Source organism: Polyodon spathula, chromosome 23 (genome assembly GCF_017654505.1).
Source record: "Polyodon spathula isolate WHYD16114869_AA chromosome 23, ASM1765450v1, whole genome shotgun sequence".
NCBI classification, from domain to species: domain Eukaryota; kingdom Metazoa; phylum Chordata; class Actinopteri; order Acipenseriformes; family Polyodontidae; genus Polyodon; species Polyodon spathula.
The window spans coordinates 26,696,356-26,721,355 of NC_054556.1; the positions used below are offsets into that span (position 1 = coordinate 26,696,356).

At 45.5% G+C, this 25,000-nt stretch overlaps 1 protein-coding gene across 1 annotated transcript; it reads left to right on the plus strand.

The window, feature by feature from the left end:
- The first annotated feature begins 1 nt into the window (after position 1).
- LOC121298273 (neurensin-1-like) lies at positions 2-4,267 on the plus strand. The gene is made up of 2 exons (XM_041225304.1): positions 2-3,414; positions 3,650-4,267. The coding sequence occupies exons 1-2, from the start codon at positions 3,040-3,042 to the stop codon at positions 4,049-4,051; spliced, it is 777 nt and encodes a 258-aa protein (XP_041081238.1). The 5' UTR covers positions 2-3,039; the 3' UTR covers positions 4,052-4,267.
- Positions 4,268-25,000: the final 20,733 nt, after the last annotated feature.

The window sequence follows — 25,000 nt, forward strand, 5'->3', positions numbered from 1 at the left end:
CTATTAATAATTTGAGTCCATATTTTTTGTGTCTCCCCAACAGACAAGCAGAAACAAAGACAAGCTGATTGAAGATTTTTCATCTGTTATGGTTGAAAACTGAAAAGGAGATCTCCTCATATTCATCACTCACCCTGTTGTGGACTGCTAAGAGATGAACAAGTCAAGTTGATCTGAGTAAGCTATGAGTCATATTGTATGAGAAAACTCAGAGAGAGAGCGCAGAGCAGAAAGTATGCAGCAAACACAGGCTCGCAGCCGGACTGGGCAGCCTTCCTTGCTCTTCTGCGCTCTTGTGTTCATCCCTGAAGGCATCAATGACAATGAAAATGCATTTTTGCAGCGTGCTTAAGTGAGACACAGTTTCATACTCACTGAAACAATAGGTGTGGTTATGAGAACCCCATTTGAGTCTCAATAGACCAACTAAATGCATGTACTAAAGGACACACGAAACCATTAAGTGTATAGACTCGCATGTTGAAGATAATTAGCCATGTGCACATTTGGTCTATATATGAGACCTGACACACTGTATTTCATGTCCAGTGATGCATGCTAGTGACTGCTTAGGGCTTCTCCTGAATTAGGAGGCCATGGTGTATCTGGGGCTTCACTCTGTTTAGACATCTAGAGGCAGGATAAGCCCAGTCTAGGGGGGGCAGGGTAGGAGATGCAGGGAGATACCACACTGACCCCTATGGGGTACATGAGGTAGTACACAAGAAGGCAAAACAGCAGCTCTGAAACTGCTGGTTCCAAAGATTCTTGCCCTTTTGTACAGTGGTTTAGGTCTGGGCTGGTAAGAGCAAAGCACGGCGTTCAAGGTCCGTCTCAGTCTGTGCATTTGATTGCCTCGCCCTGTCGACCCCCCACGACCGCATCAGGAAACTACCCCCCCCGGAACACGTCAATAAGCATTGTGCTGTGCATACGTTTTCAACCTGCTGTCGTCTGCCTGAGTGTGTTTTAATAAAAACTAATTAAAGGTAAAGAAAATAATTAGATGAATAACAGAATCCTCCTGCCCTGTGATATTTAATAAATGATAAAGGCGAGCGCCGGGGGAGAATAGCCCTAATTAGCATTTACGTTGAAAATGTTAAAGGTTAATGAGAAAGAACTCAACTAATTAACGAGCAGTTCAGCTGGGATGCTGAGGCAGCTGGGTGATTTGTTTTGTTCGAATGGAAAGCAAGTTGATTCAAAGCATCTCACAATAGCGGCCTGTGCCTTTCTAAGAGAAGCTTGGCAGCACGTTGCAAGGTGGGAATGATGAACGAGTCTGTCTCAAGCACCCTGCAATGTGTTTATAGAGCCGGGGAAGTTCTGAAGCTTTCATAGATCTGCATTGCACTGCAAAACTGCAAGGAGCGGCTGGCATCATGACAGCGGGCAGTGCAGGTGACTGCCATGGAAATGTACTGGTCATACTACGATCACTGGGTTCCCACTGGGTGAAAAGAGTGACTAGATCCTCTTTTTCAACAGTATGTTGTCAAGATAAATACAGTAAAGGGACATGGCCAAAAACACAAACATCAGCAATATGAAGCACAAACTTTAGTGCAACGTCCTGGGTTGTTTTCATGTGGCTGATTCATTTGTGACATCAATGGCACCCCTGACATCTGTTCTGTAATATATAAAAGCTGCATCTCCCTGTTGTATGTAAGTCTGTCTGAAGACTGAAAAATAAAAAAAGATTCCTGTATGTGCCATTCTGAATACTTTGCTGCAGATTACCAACCCATCTCACTGCCACGGACTGTGCCGCCCTGGCTCCACTGTATTGACGGTGTTATGGCAGGTGTTTCTGGTTCTTCAAACCCACAGATTTACCCAGGAAGCACTTGAACTTCAGTAAGCTCACCCGTTTGATCCCTGCTGATGAATGCAGAGGAGATCCAGTCTCCCTGTCACTATGGCAACACGTTCAAGGACAACACTAAATTGGTTTCAGCCTTCCGAGTGAAGGATGCGCGACGAGAAACCTCATCTTCTAAACATCTGTCTTCACAGAAAGCAGAGCGCACTGGTTGAGATTTCTAGCTGCAGTGGAAGGAGAGTATCCCGGCAGACTAACACAGAGCTGGGAGAGCTGATGATGTGGTACAGCTCTGTTATATAACCCTAGCCAGGCCAGCGCACTTACCTATTGTAAATCCTTCCAGAGATCCTGGTGAAATGCGAGGACCTGAGCAAACCTGCGGCACGCACACACAGAGACACACACACTCACATGCTGACACACACTGGCAGCATTGATTCTGCTGGGTCAATTCAGCGGAGAGTCGTTCAATACCAGCAGTAAACCTGTCTGACTACAACAGGTAAGCAAGCCCTCTTTCTTTTCTTCTGATGTTTCGAATGCTGCTCATGACAAGAGGTTTGCATAGGGATAGCAGGGCGTAGTTAAAGATGTTTCTAAAGAAGCCGTGAAAGAACCCAACACCTTGCTTTTGCATCTGTTAGGCACTTCTGCAAAGACAGCAAGTACACAGGAGCGTGTGTATGATGAAGAGGTGCACTGCTCCACAGGGAGAGGTGTAGATGTGAGTGCGGAAGTGCTCTACCAGGGGTGTAATACAATCAACAACAATGTTCTTCTCGTTACCTGCTTTTCATACCTGGCTTGTTGAGGTTTGTAAACAGGGCTGAGGCTAGGAAGAAATACCATGGCACAGCACATAACACATCCGGATCTGTTTTCAGTGGATTTGCACTAGGAATGCTAATCGATATTAGATTATTTCTTTGAGAGGACGGCATTCTGTAGCAGATGCATCATTCTTTTAGAGAGATTAGTCATTTATTCAGGAGCCGTCTGTGCCAATTGCCCTTCACCCTGTGTGACTCAGTGGAGCCTCTGACTTGCCGGTCCTGTAGTTCACATTCCCAAAGTGTTTGCTGTGTGCACCCAGAGCGATGTGCGGTTGCTGTTCTGTTATCCTGTGCCTCTGCTTATTATACGCACAGAGTTCTCCTCGCAGTGCCACCAGCGCAGAATGTGACTCATCGTGACATTTTGCAACACAAATGCGTACATTGCCATACGTGGTTGCTGAACACAGACTGAAGGTTGCTGCCAGTTGCTATCGGAATCAAACATGCGGAACACTGAAAGGTATTCCAGGGAGCACTCAGGGTTCAGTGTCAGGGCTATCCCTAAGGATTATTTCAGTGAGGTCCAGTTGGTCGTTGTTTCTTTCCCTGCAGTTTCTTCCAGGATCCATGGCAGCATGTGATGACCCGTCTGGGATGTGGGGTACGATGGCAGGCCAGCGGTTCGGCGTGCGTTCCTACCTGCACCTCTTCTACAAAGACTGCGCCTTCTCTCAACCCGAGGAAGATCCAGAAGAGCCTGAGGGGACTCTGTCGTCCTGGGCCAGCTCCCACCCCCTTCTCTGGAGGGTATGAGGCTGACACTTAAAAACGCACGAGCGTGCATGCTTGAATATGGGCGTGGATGTGTAATCACGGTTTCATGCAAACACATTTAACAATAAGAAACTATGCACATAGTTTAGTGCTTAGCGCACACATACGTCATAACCTTTCTGAAATCCCCTGCGTGTTCACATCCCCGTCTTGCTCACGGCTTGTTTGCTCAGAGCATGTGACAGGTTTGGTTGCTGTGTCCCTGCAGGCCAGTCTCACCACAGGGGTCCTGGTTCTCCTGATGGGAGTCGCGGCCCTGGGCACGGGGCTCCTTGTCCCCCCGAAGATCGAAGGCTTTGGGGAGGGAGAGCTGCAAGTGGTGGACCAGGGAGCCATTGAGTACAACCAGGCCCTGGAGCGCTGCGCCCTGGCTGGGGGGATCCTGCTCACGCTGGGGGGCATGGCGCTGCTGGCCTGCGTTCTCATCTGCCCGCTCTGCAGCGTCCTGGAGAAACCCAAGAGTGAGGACACTCAGCATCCACTCCTGAGGACGGGAGGACACTCAGAACCCCGACCCAGAGCCACAGTACTGACCGCGTCTTCTCTCGATTCCAGACTCCCTGTCAGCCTGGCTCACATGCAGAACATCCAGCCCAGACCCAGAACATAAACCCGGCTTCGCTGGACTCCTTCTGCGTTCCAATGTGGCAGAACTTTGCCTCCAAGATTAGATGGCATTGCCTGACAGGCCTGTCGTGAAAGGCTTTTAAGCCGCCCCTTAACTGAACTTTCTTCACTGAGGGTAGTTGATAGGTGCGTCCTTGTGTCATTGTTCCTGCAAGGTTGGCTTTGTTTCCGTTTTCTGCCTTATTTTGATTAAAAGCAGTTCACATGACTCTGTGTTTTCTCATCAGCTCCTCCCTGGTGTCTCATCTCTCTCTTCCCTTTAATACAAATATCTTTCACAGCAACACAATTTCTAATATCTTTATACGTCTAACCATCACATGCCCTGTAGAAAGCCTGGCTTGTAATGCTTGCATTGCTATAATTCTAGAACGTGGTAGGATGATCCTGCACTTTTAATGCGGGACCATTCAATGTCGAATCACAACACTAGCGCCTGGTCTCTCTCTTCATTGCAATGCAGTAAACAAGCAATGCTGCCATAATACACTCCATTAAGGAGACACATTGCGACTGCTGCTACACATTTACCATCAAGCTGAATTCAAGATGAACGTTATGGGCTAAATGAAGGTAACATCGTTTTCATATTTCACTGCATTCCTGAGCTCAGTTCTGTTAATGCTGGTTCCAGTGCTATAGTTGGGTTGTGTGTTTCCTGAGATTGACTGTCTTGCTTCTTCTGTAGTTTGCAGAATTACAAGATGAATATCTGAGCTCACACTGTTAAATCTTTCATTTAAAAGTGAGGGCGTGCAGAAATAGGGACTTCCCCTTTAAGATCATTGTACAGAATCCACACTAAATTCCCATTCCCCTATTACAACGTGTGGCGAAAATAAAGGTCAATTAAAGGGGAAGTGTCCGTATGTTTTTGCATGAACCTATTGGAAAGCATTTACTTTAAGATAGACTTTAATGAAACCAGAGACCTGGAAATACTAAGGCTTATTGTCGCAGCAGCTCCCCACTGAGTTACCCGCTATATTACTGAACACATTACTACCAATTTACAAATTTGTGTTAAACAACTTTCCACACTTATCAAGGAGTCTTGCTAAAGAAAAAAACTGCTATGTAGGTATTTTTGTGAAGCGGTCGTTTTGTAACAGTTTAAAACTTAACCAAAGTCCTAACGACATAACAGTGCTAGATATATACAGTAACTGTACATAACAATAGTCAATATTTTGTAATTGCATCATTTGACCACATGGTGGCAGCACAACTCAAGTTTGTCTCACTGTCACGTTGAGTACAGGGCAATGTGAGAGCCTTCAAGAAGGACATTGGAATATCTTGAGTGAGTGTACAATTTAGTGGCAGCAATACATAATTACATCATAAAACACTTGATGCATGCTTAACAAATTATGTAAAATGAATTTATTATTATTATTATTATTATTATTATTATTATTATTATTATTATTTATTAAACACACTCTGTAGTAACAGTTTGAAATAAGTCTGTAATTCAAATATAATTACACATGACTTGCTATCACCCTACACAAACATCAGCTAATGATGAGCACAGGTACATGCATCAGTATATATTGAAGAAATCCTGAATTGAAGTCTGCTTCACTTAGGAAATTGGTTGGGTCTTGATCATAAGGTATATTAAATGCTGAACTTATCACAAAGTGTAATCAATCCTGTTTCTAAATGCTCCTGACATGGAGAGTTTCCAACCCAACTCCCCACACCCTCCCATCAGACCAGGCTGCACCCCATCCCTCTCCTCCATCGCACGAGCTGAGCAGAGTCGTCGCGTCACTGCAGGCGTGTTCATTGCATCAGCAGCGAGACTCATGATTTCACAACGCTCTGCCACTTCTCCGAAGCAGGCTACAGTGCGCTGAATGCACAGCTGTCTCTCAAAAGGATGTGCTGCTTTCACTGGAAACTGAAGCCGTTTCCAAGTACAAGGAAGGCACTCCCCAAGTCATTTCCTCAAAATAAAATAAAAGAAACAACCTGTGGACAGAGTCCAAATCTGAAACAGAGCAAGAGCTCTTAGCCTTCTTCAAAGAGCACTGCGCTGCAGCCTGTAGCATCCAGTGTGGCGCTTACTATAAAGAGCTCTTAGCCTTCTTCAAAGAGCACTGCACTGCAGCCTGTAGCATCCAGTGTGGCGCTTACTATAAAGAGCTCTTAGCCTTCTCCAAAGAGCACTGCGCTGCAGCCTGTAGCATCCAGTGTGGCGCTTACTATAAAGAGCTCTTAGCCTTCTTCAAAGAGCACTGCACTGCAGCCTGTAGCATCCAGTGTGGCGCTTACTATAAAGAGCTCTTAGCCTTCTTCAAAGAGCACTGCACTGCAGCCTGTAGCATCCAGTGTGGCGCTTACTATAAAGAGCTCTTAGCCTTCTCCAAAGAGCACTGCGCTGCAGCCTGTAGCATCCAGTGTGGCGCTTACTATAAAGAGCTCTTAGCCTTCTTCAAAGAGCACTGCGCTGCAGCCTGTAGCATCCAGTGTGGCGCTTACTATAAAGAGCTCTTAGCCTTCTTCAAAGAGCACTGCACTGCAGCCTGTAGCATCCAGTGTGGCGCTTACTATAAAGAGCTCTTAGCCTTCTTCAAAGAGCACTGCGCTGCAGCCTGTAGCATCCAGTGTGGCGCTTACTATAAAGAGCTCTTAGCCTTCTTCAAAGAGCACTGCGCTGCAGCCTGTAGCATCCAGTGTGGCGCTTACTATAAAGAGCTCTTAGCCTTCTTCAAAGAGCACTGCGCTGCAGCCTGTAGCATCCAGTGTGGCGCTTACTATAAAGAGCTCTTAGCCTTCTTCAAAGAGCACTGCACTGCAGCCTGTAGCATCCAGTGTGGCGCTTACTATAAAGAGCTCTTAGCCTTCTTCAAAGAGCACTGCACTGCAGCCTGTAGCATCCAGTGTGGCGCTTACTATAAAGAGCTCTTAGCCTTCTTCAAAGAGCACTGCACTGCAGCCTGTAGCATCCAGTGTGGCGCTTACTATAAAGAGCTCTTAGCCTTCTTCAAAGAGCACTGCGCTGCAGCCTGTAGCATCCAGTGTGGCGCTTACTATAAAGAGCTGGCAGCCTTCTTCAAAGAGCACTGCGCTGCAGCCTGTAGCATCCAGTGTGGCGCTTACTATAAAGAGCTCTTAGCCTTCTTCAAAGAGCACTGCGCTGCAGCCTGTAGCATCCAGTGTGGCGCTTACTATAAAGAGCTCTTAGCCTTCTTCAAAGAGCACTGCGCTGCAGCCTGTAGCATCCAGTGTGGCGCTTACTATAAAGAGCTCTTAGCCTTCTTCAAAGAGCACTGCACTGCAGCCTGTAGCATCCAGTGTGGCGCTTACTATAAAGAGCTCTTAGCCTTCTTCAAAGAGCACTGCACTGCAGCCTGTAGCATCCAGTGTGGCGCTTACTATAAAGAGCTCTTAGCCTTCTTCAAAGAGCACTGCACTGCAGCCTGTAGCATCCAGTGAAGCCTCTTGTGCTGCCTGCCTCTCACAGATTTGAGTGACTTGATACCAGCTGACTTCTCTCTGTCTCCAGTCAGTCAGTCAGAACATCGACTGCAAACGTGTTAAAATAGCAGCACAGCACGTGAACGCTGAACACTTCAGACTTGATGATGTAGGCGGACATGCCCTACTGTACAGTACCCAAATATCACAGCCTCAGTATCCCATACATTTTATATTTACACTGTGCAAAGCAATGAGAGGCTGTGTGCCCACTACATGTTGTAAAATATGTGTGATGCTTGAGTAGAATGAGTGCTGTGTCAATCAATTGGTCTGTCACCACGGCAGCCTCGTCGCTGAACCCAGCATTCTTTTTCAATATCTTATCTAAATATTTAAACAGCACTCAAGGCTGCTGTGCAGGGCTTCTGCGTTTTCTTGTGTGCTGACATTGACAGCTTCTTTATGTTTTCCTGGAGATTCGAATTCCGGGTGCTTTGTTTGTTTGCTGGCCCGTGTGTTCTCCAATGTGCTGTGCAGTGCGGTATAGCACAGTAGCTCTCATACCTGTCATTTCTTTTCGTGTCCACGGGAATATGACCACTGTCAGCTGCAGCCATTTACCCATTGTGTTATCAAGCTATTTGCTTTACTGTCTGCAACTCTCTTATTGTTTTCAACGGTGTAAGATAAGGTCTAGTAGCATGAGGAAAAAAATAAGATGAAAACAAAAAAGAGAAACCCTTTCCCAGTGTCTCCTAGTAGCCAGTATCCTAATTTCAGAAGGACCAGCTTAAGTTTCTTATTCTGAAAAAGGTATAGAGCTGCAGCTAGTGTATTGGATTAGCTCCCAGGTGTGCTGTTTTAAGTGGCGGTGTCTTGGAGAGACAGGTTTGGAAGTGTCTGAGTGCTGAGTGATGCTTTAATTGTGTTCTGCCCGTCTTTTCATTTTCTTTGTATACTATTCTGCTTTCGTGGGTTCATGGCATCATTGCTTATTGCTGCCATCCTCAGCTCTGCCTAGCGGTAATACCCCCCTTTTAAAACAACATGCTCTTCTTTGATGTCAGGAGATGACAGCAGCAACCCTGGCAGTCGCGCACCTGTTGTGTGCTAGTGACAGTGACGTGAACAGGATAGCAGAAGCGGCTCACCACGCGCCACAGCAGCTTCCAAGGAACATAGACACAGGGGAATGAAGAATACAATGCGCTCTTGTAAACCTGCTTCCTGTGTTGCGAGAGGTTTCTTTGAAGCCTTGTGAAATCTCCGCTGGAAAGCACCGAGCGGTCCTGTGCTCACACTATCCAGCTGCGCCACGTGTAAAATAGAAACAGTATGGATACAGAGGGTCAGCCAGCGGTCAGCGTATAGCATCTGCGTTCACTGCCAACTCAAGAACTTCAAGTGTTCCTCTTTTCAGTGTTTTTTTTTACAACATGCATGTAAAAATGAAAATCACAGTCTTAGCTGAGTGTTAAGTTACAGCAAATAATGAGGCGTGCAGAAGAGCATTCTGGCAAAATTGTTATAGCCTCCTTGTGTCGCTTTTTCATAGACTGTGTGGGATTGGAGACTTTCTGAAACATTTATCAGTGCTTACTAATTCATTTGCATGATGTCACACTGCCTGGGCACTAGCTTTAGACTTGCAGAGGGTGGGCAGGTTTGTGGAGTTTTTCCCGACTCCCAGACCCAGCTTCCTGTGGATTTGCTTCACTGAGGAAATTGTGCAATGGAGGAAGCTGGGCTGTGCTATACTGGAGACGATGTGAGCCGCACGTCTTAATAAAGCACAGTGCTTCACTACCATGCACTCCCTGTGTCCAGAGTCCTTATCTACGACAGGCTTCACAAACAGAGCCAGCCGCATTGCCACTCTCTCTGCAGCAAACAGCTTCACCTGTTACTGGAATCAGAGCGTCACATATCAGACACATTGTGTACAACCACGCCTCCATCTTCCACTGGGCCCACATTGAAAGAGGTTTAAAATCAGTCCCATTGGTTTCCAGCAGAAGCAGACTGAGATGAAAGCAGGTTAGACTCAGAAACGCGCATGGATGGAGGAAGGGTCCTAATGTACTTGCAATGCAAAGCGTAGAGCAGTACTGAGAAGAAACTTTGATCAGTGCTTTTATATGTTATGCTAGAGGTGGGTGTTTAATCTTGAACTGCAGAAAAGAAAAACATGCAGGCTAAACAGAGGGCTGACAATGACATTTACTATCAGGGAAGTACCACAGGGAGGTGAGAGCATTCAAAAGAAATATGGATTTTACAAAACTGTTTTAAGGTGCAAATGAATACTTGAAATACACATGTGCTATACATTGTCACAGTTCCTGACCTGTATTCGTTACAAACCATTACTCATGCATTCAGCTTTGTAAGGATTACTTCACAGAAAACATGTAAAGCACAGTGCTTGCAAACTGCCTTTTCTACAGATGATGTACATTGATTGCGCCACAAGCAGAAGGGAGATATTTAGTTAGATTTGCATTAATTTGCACACATTTGCACGTTGGATAATGGTGTTGCAGGTGTGGATGAATTTCAGACGCTGTAACAGACCTAGGGAAAATGAAGAAGCTGTTTAATTTAAAGGTTGCTTTAGTCCTGTAGATTTAATTGAAATATTTGTTTCTGAATGTACTTTATTTAGGTTGTGTACCCAAATGACTAAGAGATGGATGCTCTCTTAACTGTGAGGTGAGTCACCAGCAATCCAAATGGTTTGTTTGTGCAAGTCCCTTTACAAAGTCTGTTTAACACAATAGCAACAGTAAAAATGCGTGCTGTATGCAGTTGTAAACCTCTTTCTAAAAAGTCTCGGCGAGACTCGGGGAGGGCGTGTCTCCCTTCATGTATTCAGATGGTGAAGGTGGCCTGCCACCGAGACAATGGATTACTAACGAGGCTCTGAGTCAGCAATGCAGCCCACAGGCCATTCCATTCCACTGGTGTAGGAAACAGGAGTTGAGTCATTCCCAGCGCTGCACAATGAAACTCTGACGGCGTTCCTTCCTCCCTCCCAGTGCTCACAGAGAACAGCAAACACACTGAAATGAGTACTGGAGCGTTTACATTTACAGCATGGCAAATATGTTGCAAACGGAAATTAATATATAGATTGGCTATACTGTTGAGTTATTCTCATTAAAATGTATATAAGGAAACATATACGGTGGTATGGGGTTCTGTGCCAGATACAAGGTGCCCAGCACCCTATGCTACAGTATACTGACTTCATGAATCATATGCTATATACTATAGGGTGCTGTGCAATACAAGCCCCTGTCCACCCACAATAGAGAAAAAGAAAAGTAGATGCTTTTAAAAGCACTGCAGCAGTCAGGGTAGCTCAGGGCTCTATCAGTGCATCTCACTGCTTTGAATGTTCCAGACTGAATGTACAGTTCAAACCAGGGGTGCTGCTCTGTCAGTACATGTCGAGGTTAGCCTTGCAAGATACATTCCAGAGAGTTCACATTAGCATGCAAGCTCAGCGATCAACTGGCTAATGAATATACTTTATACAATAGCTTCCCAAGCATTAGCAACAACAGCAATTAATAAATAATCCTATCCAGGCTCCCCTGAACAAACCCACACTGTGCCAAACACTGGGTATTTCTCACAAGCAGCAAAATAAGCTTTTATCCCTTTTATTCCCCCCCCCCCCCCGCCCTCCCCCCTAATCATGAGAAAGTTTCCTGTGAACTGTGTTTGTGCTAATAAATGACAATGTGTTGTGAAACTCCCAGCCAGCATGTTGCAATCTCTGAGCAAACTGGACCTGCCTGCCTGCCTGGTGTCATTTGTTGCAATCAGCCGCTGGCATTCTTCTCTGTTTTGGAATAGGTTACCCCATATACCCTGGTGAGATTGATATTCTAGAACTCTTTCAGTACAGCAGATCTGAGGTCTAGGGAAAGATAACTGAAAATAAGAAATGCAGCCAGCTCTAGTAGTATAGAAAAGATAACTCCACTGCAAACTGGGGGCTGCAAAATGCAGGTGTAGCACAGCAAGCAGACTCGACGTGAAGCGACCCCGTGAACATCACACACAGTGTAAACTGAGCCGTGACTCACTGCCAGCAAGGACACAAACACACCTTCTCTTCTGGCAAATGTAGTGTGAACATGTCACCTCTTTACAGAGTTAGTACTGTCCGGAATCGTTGGGTGGGTTCGGTCTTTGTGGCTCAATTCAATTTTGCCTAATAAAACCGTCAGAGGTGTTTTCAGGGTCTTACGAAACATGCCCCTTGGAATAGGTTGCTGCAGGCTGGAACACAGGAAGCTCTGTATTGAGAGCAAGGGTTGTAGAGAGGGTCGGCCATTGGACATAAGAGAAATTAAAAGTATAAGTATATATGGTTTAAATACAAGGTAGGCACCGATACTCAAACCCGGGTACTGCACCTCTCTGAACCGATGTTGGTTTCTTTCTGCTTCCCAGGGGCAGGGGATGTTTACTGAATTTCTTTAACACACTAAGCTAGATTTGAAATGACCTAGGTGCCCTGGCATCTTTCAGGGTAGTTCCCCAGGCCCAGATTTGCCTCCCATGCCAGCCTCCAGTTTAAGCAGCATGAAGAGAATGGACTGTGGAAGGGATTCCTGATTCCATTTCAGGCACAGCCGATCGGCAAGCGTGTGCTACATACCCAAGATGTGTCCAGAGTTTAATTCCTCTCCGTGGCATAATCCTACAGCATGAGGAGTATTGTAAGCACAGGGAGTGAAGTCGTGCAAAGCCTTTGTTACATCAGAGAAGGGACGGTAACTGGCTGAAAATCACAATTCCCATCATTGCGGGGTGCTGCCCCACTTCTCATCCACAGTGTTTAGTATTCTTCCCAGGATGTAGCCTAGGGGTCTCTGTGCATTCCAAAAATTAAACAAAATTGTGGCAGGATGTCCTTTAGATTTTAAACTCTGAAAGAGTTAGAAACTTCCTTCCCTTTGTTCTGAATGAAGAAGAAATCCGGGATCCTTCTGAACTTTGAGAAAGCTTTAGAACAGTCGAAAATTCACGCTGAATTATAAAATTCATATTACACAGTTGTCGTGACATCAGAACCCTAAATACCTGCCTGGGTTGAAATATTTTATTTGAATATAAAATGAGAGGCAGCAGGCTCATTAACATGCGGCTGGGATCAGACTAAGAAACAAACTGTACTTCACTCATGGAGAGAGTTTGTTGTTTTTCTCGCTCTTGAAATATTGTTGCACTGCTTGTTCCACTGCGAACCTCTGTGCATTCATTTCTCAGTATGCATGCAAATACCTTGATGAACATTCTGGCTACATATATGAGTCAAAACCACACACACATTTTTTGTTGTTACACCAGATAGTGCCTTGGCACTGACTGCAGAGTACTTTAGCTTTTCCTTCAGATAAGGCGATACAAATAATTCACGTTTCTGAAAACCTCCCGGATCATGATGTTTGTTTTTCAGCACATGAGGGCCGACTGACTCTGCTCCTGTTATCTGTTCTGTTCCTTGGCTCATCAGAGATGTACAATATGCCTCTGGCTGGCGTACGTTTCCAATGACGCTGTCCACTTCCTGATTTGTTCTCCACCTGCCCTCTCTCGGAGATGAAAAACAAGCCGGGTTGCACAATCCTGCCTGTTTATTTGTATGCCAACCAATCTAGTGTAATCTTTTCCACTCAATCAGAGCACCATCAGATACTCTGCTGCCCATGCCTAGCTGGCAGACTGCCCAGCTTCAGTATTACAGGATGCAATAGTATGTGAAATGTGTCTGCTCACCAAGTCTTCCTCTTTTCTGCGAAAAACAAACAAATGAAGGCCTTTGTGTTTTAGGGCTCAGGACTGCGTGTCCAGGCAGTGGAGTCCAGATTGAGGTGTGGTCCTGTGTGTGCCAATGCTTCATCGGGCTCTCTATCTTGCTCAGGTATTTTTTCTATAAGACTCAATGGACATTTCACTTGCGGGTCCCTGTGGCACTTTCAATGCTGACTGAAAGTCATTGAGATCTGGGGGGTGTTTAAGTGATTCCTGTTTCATATCACAGAAACAGTTTTATTTTTTGTTTTTTTTAATGGGCACTAAATTCCTCTCAAAATCATGCTGGTGTCTGGTTATTTCCGGTATAACTGCTGTCTTTTTAAAGACCTTTCTCAGAATGACTACACCTCCTGTGCTCAAGGAAACATCTTCAAAGGGCAGCGCAGCATTCTCATGTTCGATGTGTTTCACTTCCTGCTGTTGTTGTGAGTTCATGGTTATTTTTCTTCACTATGAAGGGCTGGATTTGATAAAAAGCTCTCTTTAAATGTGTTACTTTACAATGAAATCCAACGTGCGCCTGTTTTTACCACTAAAGGCGTGCAGTGGTGTCTCAATTTGTATATTTTTGGTTTGCACAGTGCAATGCATGCTTTCTCAAGGAGCTAAAAGACAGCTTTGCTCAGAGGGGAAGCCTTGTAAATGTGGACACATTATTATTCAAATACCAGCCAATCACATGAAAACATGAATGTTTCCGAACTCGACCTCACTATAGATTTGAATATCTGAAGAGGTTGGGTCGCAGCTATCTCTCGTACCTGGACATTTGAAACCCTTAATCATGCTGCCCCATGCAGGTGAGGGTTAATGATCGGATCACAGCTGATAAGGTCTTGATTAACGGTGCTATTTTTGAAACAATTCAACACTGTTAATCACACCATCAAAGAGGTGCATATGAGGGGAGCAGGGCACAGTACTGGAAAAGCTGTTTTGCTGAGGACTGCATTGCTAAACAATGTGTGTTCAAAGCACTGAGGACAACCCCCCACTTACCCAGTGGGTAAGGGCTGTCTCTCTCTGTGCAGTGCAGGATGCACATGTGCTATAGATAGCAAACTTGCATCTCTGAAATGCATCACAGAAATACCTATAAATAAAGGATTTTAGATTTGTGTTTTATAATCTAGCGGTAAATCAGTCCTCCTCTGTATGTATTGATGATAGAGTGCCTCTCTAGACGCTGCAGTCCAGGCTTGTCCACAGGCAATGCCGGTAAATAAAAACAGCTTTTCCTTAACCTACACAGAGATTATCAAGATTAAAGATGAAACTATAAACACTCAATGTGTGACAATGACAGGAGTCGCACAGTACCCAACAGGGTACAGCTGCCAGTGTTGTTTCTGTGTCCTGGTAATTTTAGGAAGAGTTATTTCAGGGACAGTTTAAGAGTTAGTAATGTATATAATCTAGTAAAATGTACACTGCAGTCTAAAGTAGGTACAGCGTGTGAGTCTTTGTGTACAGCATGACGCACCACTAACCAATTATCCTCAACTGTATCAGCTGCACTGCAAAGAAGAGAAGTACAGAGGCATCGCAGAGCAGGCGTTCTGCTGATATTTCAATCTGCACATGATGCACAGCCTTCCTTTAAACATGTCGCTGTGTTTTATTTTGCATTCTGCAAAGCAACAAAAACAGGGCATGCTACATAAGAAGCAACTCACTGAGCAGGTTCGCCTCAGGACATTAAAAAACTTGAATCTCAGAGGATGCATTCAAGTCAGACTGTCCCAGTGCAACCCTCTTCTGCTCTGTCTCAGATTGAAATTAACAATGCAGCTCTAACTAGGGCACCCTCTTAAATATGTATTGAACGCTGTATATTTTTTATCTAATCTCTTTTACTGCCGGTCTGTGCTTTACAAGGTGAGGTCACACTGCTCCTCTGCAGCTGAAGCAAAACCTCCCTTTATACCCTTTCGATAACGCAGAGACTGCTCAAGTTCCTCAGGGGGGAAGGCGACCCTGCTAATCTGCTTTCTTTTATTAATCATGCTTTCAAGGTTTGTGTATGCTTTACAGGATTACTTTCCAGGTGATTCAAGAGTAAACAGTTAGAAATTAACTGCAAGCAGACAATTTAGAAGGGTCAGTAAAGCGCTCTAGAATTTAGAAGGGTCAGTAAAGCGCTCTAGACTTTAGAAGGGTCAGTAAAGCACTCTAGAATTTAGAAGGGTCAGTAAAGCGCTCTAGAATTTAGAAGGGTCAGTAAAGAGCTCTGGAATTAAGAATTTGGAAGGGTCAGTATAGTGGTCAAAGCACAGGCTGTCTCTCCTTGGGAACTTTCTCTGTGGCTGAGATGTCGAAGTAGGTTTTGGGTCAATGGTACACATGCACGGTTCCGCGATATTCCCATTGGAATACACAGCTATAATTACTATAACAAAACCTGACCTCTGGTCCATGGGAAAAAAAACACAAATACATCTGTAATATTAATAGCGCAGGCAGAAGAGAATGCGTAAACAATAGTTTCCTTCTAAATTCTTTAAGTAAGAACAGACATCACTCAGAAACATTGCACAACAGGACAGAAGGTCAGGGGTTAGCACAGCTATACAGCTAATTAAACACCCAGCTAATTACCACTTGCAATGTAGAGAAATATGAACCCTCTTTGAAATGAATTTAAGCCTGCATGTCACCCATTTGGAGTTAGCTGATACTCTTCAATGGCAATCATTGGTGTTTACTGTAACTGCCGTGCAATCACTCTGTGTTCGAGGTCAATTACAGAGCAAGAGCATTCCCAATGGGAGGAGCCACGCCATGCACCATAGCAACACAGTTTCTGTACAGGAACTATCTCCGAACCGTCCTGTAATTGACCTGGCTCATTCCAGTGGGGCTTTCCTGCTGAGACACTCATAAACACAGGAGATCAGCATATAGACGCAGCCTACTGGTGGAGCTGCCTGCACTTTCATTGCATTTTCACAGGGAGTGGTGCTCCCCAGTGCTGCTTCATTTTAGAAACATCCAGTCGAACTCCATGGAATTTCACTGTATTGCTTTACAGTTTTACAGCTGAAGCATTGAGGCACAGGGAATGCAGGTATTTCAGGAAATCCCTCTCCGGATTGTGTGTCTTGGCAGTAAGCAGAGTCTTGCTACATATTTAGATGCAGGTACACGGCAACTGGTTCATCTCTGTGTTGGTGCAGGACAGGTGGGCAGGCCTGGACAGCACAGACATGCTTCCAAACCTCCGAGTCCTGCTTGCTTCGTCTCGCTGCCTGTTAAGAAGCGGGCAAGCTGTAAACAGAGCTGCACAGAGCTGTGAGCGGTGGCAGCTGGCTTCCTCTTTGTGTGGGAGACAGCTGTGGAAAGTGAGGGGACTCTCCCAAAGCACTGTGCCTTGCACACTTTCGACAGACACTTTGTAGACCCAGATGTCGAAGCCACGAAGCCAGCCTACGCACTACCTTCCCACCTTTCCACGGCAGACTGCATCTGCAAGCACAAGCATCTTTTGTTGAACTGTTAGAGATTACTGTATCTGACAACTCACTGTTTTACCTGCTTAGTGGTCAGAACAGGGTTTTTTTGACAAAACACTATGGTACTCTTTCACATGGGTGACTGGCTCAGTAACTACACAATATAGCAATATGAAAACTCCAGTGCTGCCATACATACGAATGGAGGTCAAGTTTTGCAAGAGAGTGCAGCCCTGTAGAACACTCTGATAACAGCCCTTTAAATGTGACTGGAATTTGAGGAAGCTGATTGCACAATCTCTTGCAGAGTTGTTTATGCAGCATTACCTCACATGCCAGGCTGACACGCACTGCATTCTTAGAAGTGGCTGACTTACAGGCACATAGACTTGCACCTGAAACGATTGCCAGTAGGTTACGCAACCAGCCCAGCTTGTGCAACATCATCTGAGTCTCTTTCCCAGGCTGCTTGGAGCCCTGCCGCACCGCTGCTCTGCTTACTTAGCAGCAGGCTGTTCTTTGCATTGTTCTAAAAGTGCTCTTCAGTGCAAGTGCCCGCTACACTGTGTGTTACTAGGGGCATTTCAGATCGGAACAAATTGCAGTCATTTTGGTGTTAAAAAAACAAATCTCTCTTCTAGTCTTTATGTGGAAGATGCAACAAAATGCATTATGACCTCATATGAGGATGCAATTGTTTTCCCCATATAAAGAAATGAAAAGCGTACTGCATTTTTTGATTGAGCTATTTTCAATAGTCCGTGCATGAAAAGGTGAATGCATAATATGAATAATGAAATGTAAGGGGTTGGGGTTGGTGGGGGTGCCTGGCATCGGGAGTCAATGTTGTACCTGTTGTACGAAAGCTTATCAGGGTTGGCCAAAGTGGGCTCTTCCATGCCTGGTGTTTGCTCCAACCCTGTTCTCAATCGTTTACTGGAACCAGTTAAACCCTGAAGAAGTTCATTATCTCATTGTCCCTGTTAAACCTGGAGTGGAATGGTGCTGCGAGACCGGGATTGAAAACCCAGCCGTGCAGCAGTGATCTGTAGGCCTCTGTTATTAAACGCTGGGGGTGGCACCTCACGTTATGTTGAAACAGTGACAGCAGCAATGTTAATTAGTGACAGAGTATTTCCACACCGCACGTACTTGTAATTCCAAGTATAAACTTGTGCCAAGCCAATCGTTGTGTAACAGTAACTAAGTGTGTCGTGTTCTGTTTTTTGGGGGGGTGGGGGGTTTGGATGGCCAGTGTAACCAGACGGTTGCTTTAATTATTTCAGTTGAAAAGATTTTAAAAACCGATACTGCTTTGCATTTTGGCTTGCAGCTCGACACAGCTGGGGCAAAGCTGTCAGAAGCAAAGGAGAACTCTAATGGTCTGGAAAAAACCTGGGTGAGAGGCGGGGAGTTTTTTTTATCTGCACAGCAACACAGATACTAAGAGAGAATCACCACCATCACAAAGCACAGGTCTTTATTTTTAACAGGCAGCAGCTTTCCTTCCAGTAGCTTGCTAAAGGGTTAACAACATGTTCTCTAGTTTTTTGTTTTCCTATCTTTAAAATATTTTAGTAACTTGCTTACCAAGCAATTAAAAATGACATGAAAACATTGCTTCGGTATGGAACAGCTGCTGGGATTCAAGGCTAAGGATATGGCCTCTATCTTTGACGCAGTTACTAAAAAACTTCAAATTCAGAAGAATAATATTGACACCCACAAACATCCTCTGTATGGTGTACTGACTTTAGAAGGTAATTAGGGAGTCAATAAAACGGCTGCAGGATCTGTACAGAGTTAAAGGGAGGCGATATTGCTTCTGTTTCACTTCATTAAAATAGACCCGCTCACAATATTTGAAGTGTGAAGAGGGTGTGGTCTCCAAAAGCACTTTGCCTGCATTACATAAAGATGTGTATATATTGCATCAGACGGGAAGGCAGATGCACAGCACGGATAGCAATGCAAATCCAGGCTTTCATTGCTCTCCTACACGGGCCTGGCTGTACCACACGGTGTTTACTGACAGTCACTGCAGCCTCCTGTACGTCATTACAGAGTAACTTGTGACCAGCAGCAATTCAACTTTGTTTAAAATCTTATCTTTTGCTGTATGTGTGCAAACACATCACTGTGTTAGTTCTGTTTAAAAGCAGCTCTTCAGAGACTGACCATTCCTAGAAATGGGAGACTTTTTAGGAAGAAGCAAGCAAAAGAGAAGATTTGTGGCTGAATTCACCCAGTTTGCCAGTCCATGACAATGAAGGAGTGATGCAGTTTCACAGAGAACACAGTGAGCCTGTTCGCTTGGTTATACATGACTGATTCCTGTGTAGAGCACAAAACAACATTCATAAACTCTTTGCAAGAATCCCAATTCACAAGTAGACATGAAGTATTACACTGCACAGACTCCTCCATCACTCTCCCTGCTGTCTTTTGCATGAGGCAGTGCTGCATTAAACTGGTGTGAGAGAGAGAGTGTTGGGCAGAGAGGGAGGACAGGGTCCCTGCAGCCAGCTTCCTGGGGTCAGCTACACCGGTGAGGGAGGTGAGGACAGGAGGGGATAGGGACAGGACCAGCACTCTCAGTGCAGCTCAGCTCTGTTAAAGGCAGTCAAGCACAAGCAAGACGAATGAGGCTGCTAACCTTACCCAAGCATGTCAGCATTCCCGAGAGGAAGTCCTCTGCACTGCTATGGGTGGGAAACGTCCCAAACTGCAGACATCCTGACTCTAGGGTTTGGCTCTGCAGTTTGAGAACATGCCAGCACAGCATGTGGTCATTCGGCTAGGTAAAGATACCAAGCTTTGTTAATCAGCAGAGGGCAATTTCTTTCACAAAGCGTTGGGGCAGCACTGAGAAAGTCTGCAGAAACACACGGCAGCCCTGTGTATTTACCAGTGCGCTAATGCTCTGTACATACTAGGCTGCATTATGGGTTCTAGTGTGTGTGGGGAGGGGGGTGGAATCCACCAGCAGGGCGGGGCAGCACCACATGCAGGTGAGGTGCTGCAGTTAATCTCCCCCGCCCAGGGGTAGAGGCAAGAGAGGGAGATTAAACAATCACAACAGAAAAACAACAAAACCAAGGCTAGCGCCTGAGTGCATACCCAGGAATCTAACAATACATGGGCTGTGATCTCCTGATTTAAAAGCACACATTGATTCAGAAATTAAGAGTGTAACAGTGGGGGGAAGCTGGGCGCGGACCTGGCGAGCATCTCAACCACTACCCAAAAGAGCCGGGCTCGTCGTGTTCGTGGCTTTAGAGCTTTTAACCTCATCTCATCTCGCTGATCGGTGTCACGGCCGTGCAACACACAACCCGGTCCGTTCCAAACACAGTGAGTGAGACAAGCTCTCAGGAATGTGGGTTAACGAAGCAGATTTCCGCAGACTCGCATTCCCTGAAAAACAAACCCGGGGGGATTTCAAACAACCAGGCGACTGTTCTTACAAACAAGCATCAGTACCGATGCTTTGCTAATTCCATTAGCACTCTGGCAGCCAGCTTGACTTCTACTGTACTAGCCGATAATAAACCCTGCTCATTCTGAGCCGGACGCCGGGGCCCGGCTGTGGGGGTTCGGTAGCTATCTGGATCAACCCAAATCTGCACAAACCTTTTAGAGCAGGGCGGCTGCTTCCACCCTCTCTAATAGTGGGGGGGGGGAAGGGGGGGGAGGCTGGTCATGTGACTCACCGTGAAACCCAGCTCTGCTTTATGACCCCCGTTACTGTCCTCTATTCAATCAAATTGGTTGACACAACCCTAGCATTCTCATGGTGTTTACTGAAAGTCAGTGCAACCCTCCTGTAACTCATTACAGAGTAACTCGTGACCGTGAGCAATTGGTCTAATGTGCCATCTTGTGCTGTACTGGACATAAGCAAACACTTCACTGTGTTAGTTATATTTAAAAGCAGCTGCTTGTGTTGCGCACAGGAGGGACTGACTGCTCCTCGAAATGTCAACGAGACCTTTTAGGAAAAAAAGGTGGAAGATTCTGTCACGGTGGCATAAACACAGCAAATACAGTCCCTGCAGAAAACTAAGACTGTGTGTCAATGACCGAGCTGGGAGCAGCACCCTGAAAACCTTCAGCTCTCTCTCCTCTGCTGTCGCTCTCTGTCCAACGACACTGAGTGCAATAATCAAACATCCACTGAGATGTAGTGTTCCTGCATAGCGTTCGGGCTGTACTGCCAGAGGTGCGTCTTCATGTGCATGGAGTGGTGTGGCCCCTGTCCAGTCTTACTGCCCATACACTTGCCTATGACTGCTCATTCAAAACTGTGAAGGTCTGAAGATTTTGAGCATTCTGTACCGCTCTCCACTGCTCCCTGGCAGTACCTACCCAGCAGCAGTTTACAATACAAAGTGTGGAAGCTGGGCACGTGCATTTCATTGTGGAAGTGAGCTGTCTGATCCCCTGAAACTTGATTTCAACATTGATCACGGGGCACTGACAGGGAGCTGGCAGCCGGGTCAGCAACAGTAAGCTTGCTGGAGCGATACCCCCCTCCCCCCATCCCTCATTGCTTCATTGCTGCAAACACCAAGCTATGACACAGGAGAAGGGTGCTGTTTCAGTGACGGCTCATTGCGAAAGTAATGCATGGTGGAGCACAGCTCGAGCGCGAGTTCTCTGAACAGGAGCAAACAGAACAGCACAGCCTTCCACTGCAGACACGTTGCCACGGGCGTCGCTGTCAGTTACCAAACTAAACTAGGTAGGGAGCACTGCACTTCGTGGTTCAGTTCTACAAGCCTGCTGATCTACTCTGCTTAGTCAGTTTAGATGAGTAGCTGCAACGCCTCCATTGGTTTGAGGTTTTCTGCCACAAAACAAACAGTTCTTTATACCCACGCTTTAAAAGCAGAGAGCCATTATTTGATGAGCGTTGCACATCACAGGGCTCTTATTAATCCTCATTGCCTTTATCTGGGGGAGGGGAGGGGGGTCATTAAAAACTTTTGTATTGTTTGGTGTGGTTAGACATGTCTTGCAGAACTGTGGCGTTTGAATGCCAAACCACAGTTGACTCAGAGCACTGGGCTGCTGATTTCATCACACCTGTAATGAAATGCATGTGATCCAGAGAGAAATAGCTGACTCAGTGGACTGACAATGGCCGAGTTTCAATATGACACCTCTTCTTGCAGGCTGTCCTGAGAGCGAGGCTGTGAATCAGCAGTGAGGAGGTTAGATGTGTGTTCACCTATTGTGAGATCTCAAGAGACTTTGAGCATGAACCCAATCAGGAGATCTTCAAACAAATAATGTAGAAGAAGAACAAACAGCTGAAATGATTCGGCGCTTAAATACAGTTTTATTGTAACCCTGCTGATGGTTGTTCTGTAGATGAGATCATGAAATCCCTTGGCAGTGCTGGTAAATCCACTCCAATCGTACCAGGAAATGGAGCTTAAGAGAACAAACCATCTCCTACCTGCTTCCCGGAGAGCTGGTTACTAACCCTCCTGTTTACACAGCGAGTCGCTTGAATCAGTTCACTGATTCAGAAGGAAGCATACCTTTAGCAATGTGTGTGTCTTCAGCAATGTGTGTGTCTTCAGCAATGTGTGTGCTTTTAGCAATGTGTGTGTCTTCAGCAATGTGTGTCTTTAGCAATGTGTGTGCTTTTAGCAATGTGTGTGTCTTTAGCAATGTGTGTGCTTTTAGCAATGTGTGTGTCTTCAGCAATCTGTGTCTTTAGCAATGTGTGTGTCTTTAGCAATGTGTGTGTCTTCAGCAATGTGTGTGCTTTTAGCAATATGTGTGTTTTTGGCAATGTGTGTGCCTTTAACAATGTGTGTGCTTTTAGCAATATGTATGCCTTTAGCAATGTGTGTGGCGTATAGATCTGGTGCAGGGGGTAACCCCCTCTGTGGCAGGGGGATGGGTCCCTGTCTGTGTTGTGATGTTTCAGGTTTAGAGGGGGAAGCCTGTGCCAAGCTCTTTATTTGTGTAAAATAGGTGCACTTCCAGTGTTAAGAAAATATACATATTGTGGTTTGGCAGGAAACCCGTCCCTCAATGTATTGCTGTTAATTCTTATCCAAATGGGCAGGCCGACCATAAATGTGAAAATGTGTGTGTTTCAATGGAAGAGCTGCCCTGATCAGAGGGCAGTGGGAGGACCTGTGCAGAATGTGTGTGTTTCAATTGAAGAGCTGCCCTGATCAGAGGGCAGTGGGAGGACCTGTGCAGAATGTGTGTGTTTCAATTGAAGAGCTGCCCTGATCAGAGGGCAGTGGGAGGACCTGTGCAGAATGTGTGTTTCAATTGAAGAGCTGCCCTGATCAGAGGGCAGTGGGAGGACCTGTGCAGAATGTGTGTGTTTCAATTGAAGAGCTGCCCTGATCAGAGGGCAGTGGGAGGACCTGTGCAGAATGTGGTCAGGTTAGATTGGATAGTCAGCTGGCAAACTAACCTGGCCACCCTGTTGAATAAACAGCACTGACTGATCGAGTCACTCAGGGCAGGAGGGAGAGGACAGTAACTAATGTCCTTGGCTAAGACTGTTCAGACCTGATACAAGGTGACTTCTGCTTTGCATTTTGTTTATGGATTAATATAAGCGTGCTGCCCGGAGCTCAGCAGCAGTTGTTGCGTGTGAGTCCTGTGTTGCCTGCATGACCATCGGTCACTCCATCACAGCCGGGCACAAACAAAACTCTGCTGAGCTTTAAACAACCACACATGGTATTAGCATTAATGATCCATTATTAAAGACTTCTGGTGCAAAGTTATTACTGGTTAATGATAACACACACGCACGCACGCACACACACACACACACACATATGGGCACACACACAGGCACACACGCACACACACACACGCACACACGCACACACATACACACGCAGGGTCCCCTGGACTGGACTCTCATGTTGTGTAACTTTGCTTTGTGTGGAATCTGCTGAACTGGGGGTTTCACTGTCTGATCTTGACTTTGAGCTGGTTTGTGATGTAATCGTTTTGCTAAACAAAACAAGAGGCAAGATTTCAGTGAAACAGGGAAGCTGGACTATGAAGTAATTCCGTGGAGCATGACTGCGATTGCCTAACTGGCTTCTCGTGGAGGCTGTGCTTCCACTTTCTTAATTAGAAATGCTGAAGGGGATTTTCCCACAGAAACCAATCCCAGTCTTTACATTCATTTTTTGTTGCATGCTTAAAAATACAAAGAAAAACAGGTTTGTGTTTCCCTTAAATAATCAGGTTTGCGTTTCCCTTAAATAATCAGGTTTGCTTAGTCTTATTTCATATATGTGTATGGAGTTGTAGTCAAAAGTTTACATGCCCCAATGGAAATTCATGATGTCTAAAAATTTCTATAAAACAAATCAAAATTTCTATAAAATCATTATTTTTTTTCTTTTGTGGATGAGTTAAAAGTTGAGGACAGAAAGTGTAGTCAATTGATTTTTTTGGAAAACTCCAAAAATGCAAATCGAAAAGTATTCATGAATTTAAATGAAACTAACAGCTAGCTGAGGCACATTTAGCAATAATAACCTCTTTTAAACAATTAGGATATTTGTCAATGAGCTTTTGGCTTGATTCTTTGGTGATTTTCTGGGGAGGGGGAGGGTAGTTACTGCACCTGTCCTAATGCAGATTGGCAGTGCCTGTTGCTGCACACACGCAGTATTGCTAATCATCGGGCTTCCCTCGGCTTCCAAGGCCTAAGCTGGGCCAGCTGGGCAAACAAGAAGGGGGGTCTGGGACACTTCCCTGAGAGGGGATCCTGTGGATCTGAGGAGAAGGATAATAAACCAGAGGGCAGCTCCAGTGCTGAGGCACACAGCCCTCGCCAGGGTGTTCAGGTGTCTAGCCACAGCTTGAACCCTTCATTCATTTCTATACCAGACTTCTCAGACCAGCCACTGCCAAAGATTCAGTAAGTTCAATGAAGTGTGCAGATCAGCAAGAAAGGTGCAATCAGGCTAACAGCTTCTAAACCCTTCCGGAGGTAGGGGTGCTGTTATTCTGGGCTGGTGATTAAGCCAGACGGTGCAGGGGCTGATCTGGGGAATCTTCAGCCTGGGATGGATGTTTGAAAGACTAAGCTCCGGCCAGACGGAAGTATTCCGAATATTCCACAGCCGGAACAGCTGTAGCCAAAACTGAAGCAAAAGATCTTAACATAGAACAGGAGTGTTGTGCTTGTGTGTGTGTGTGTGTGT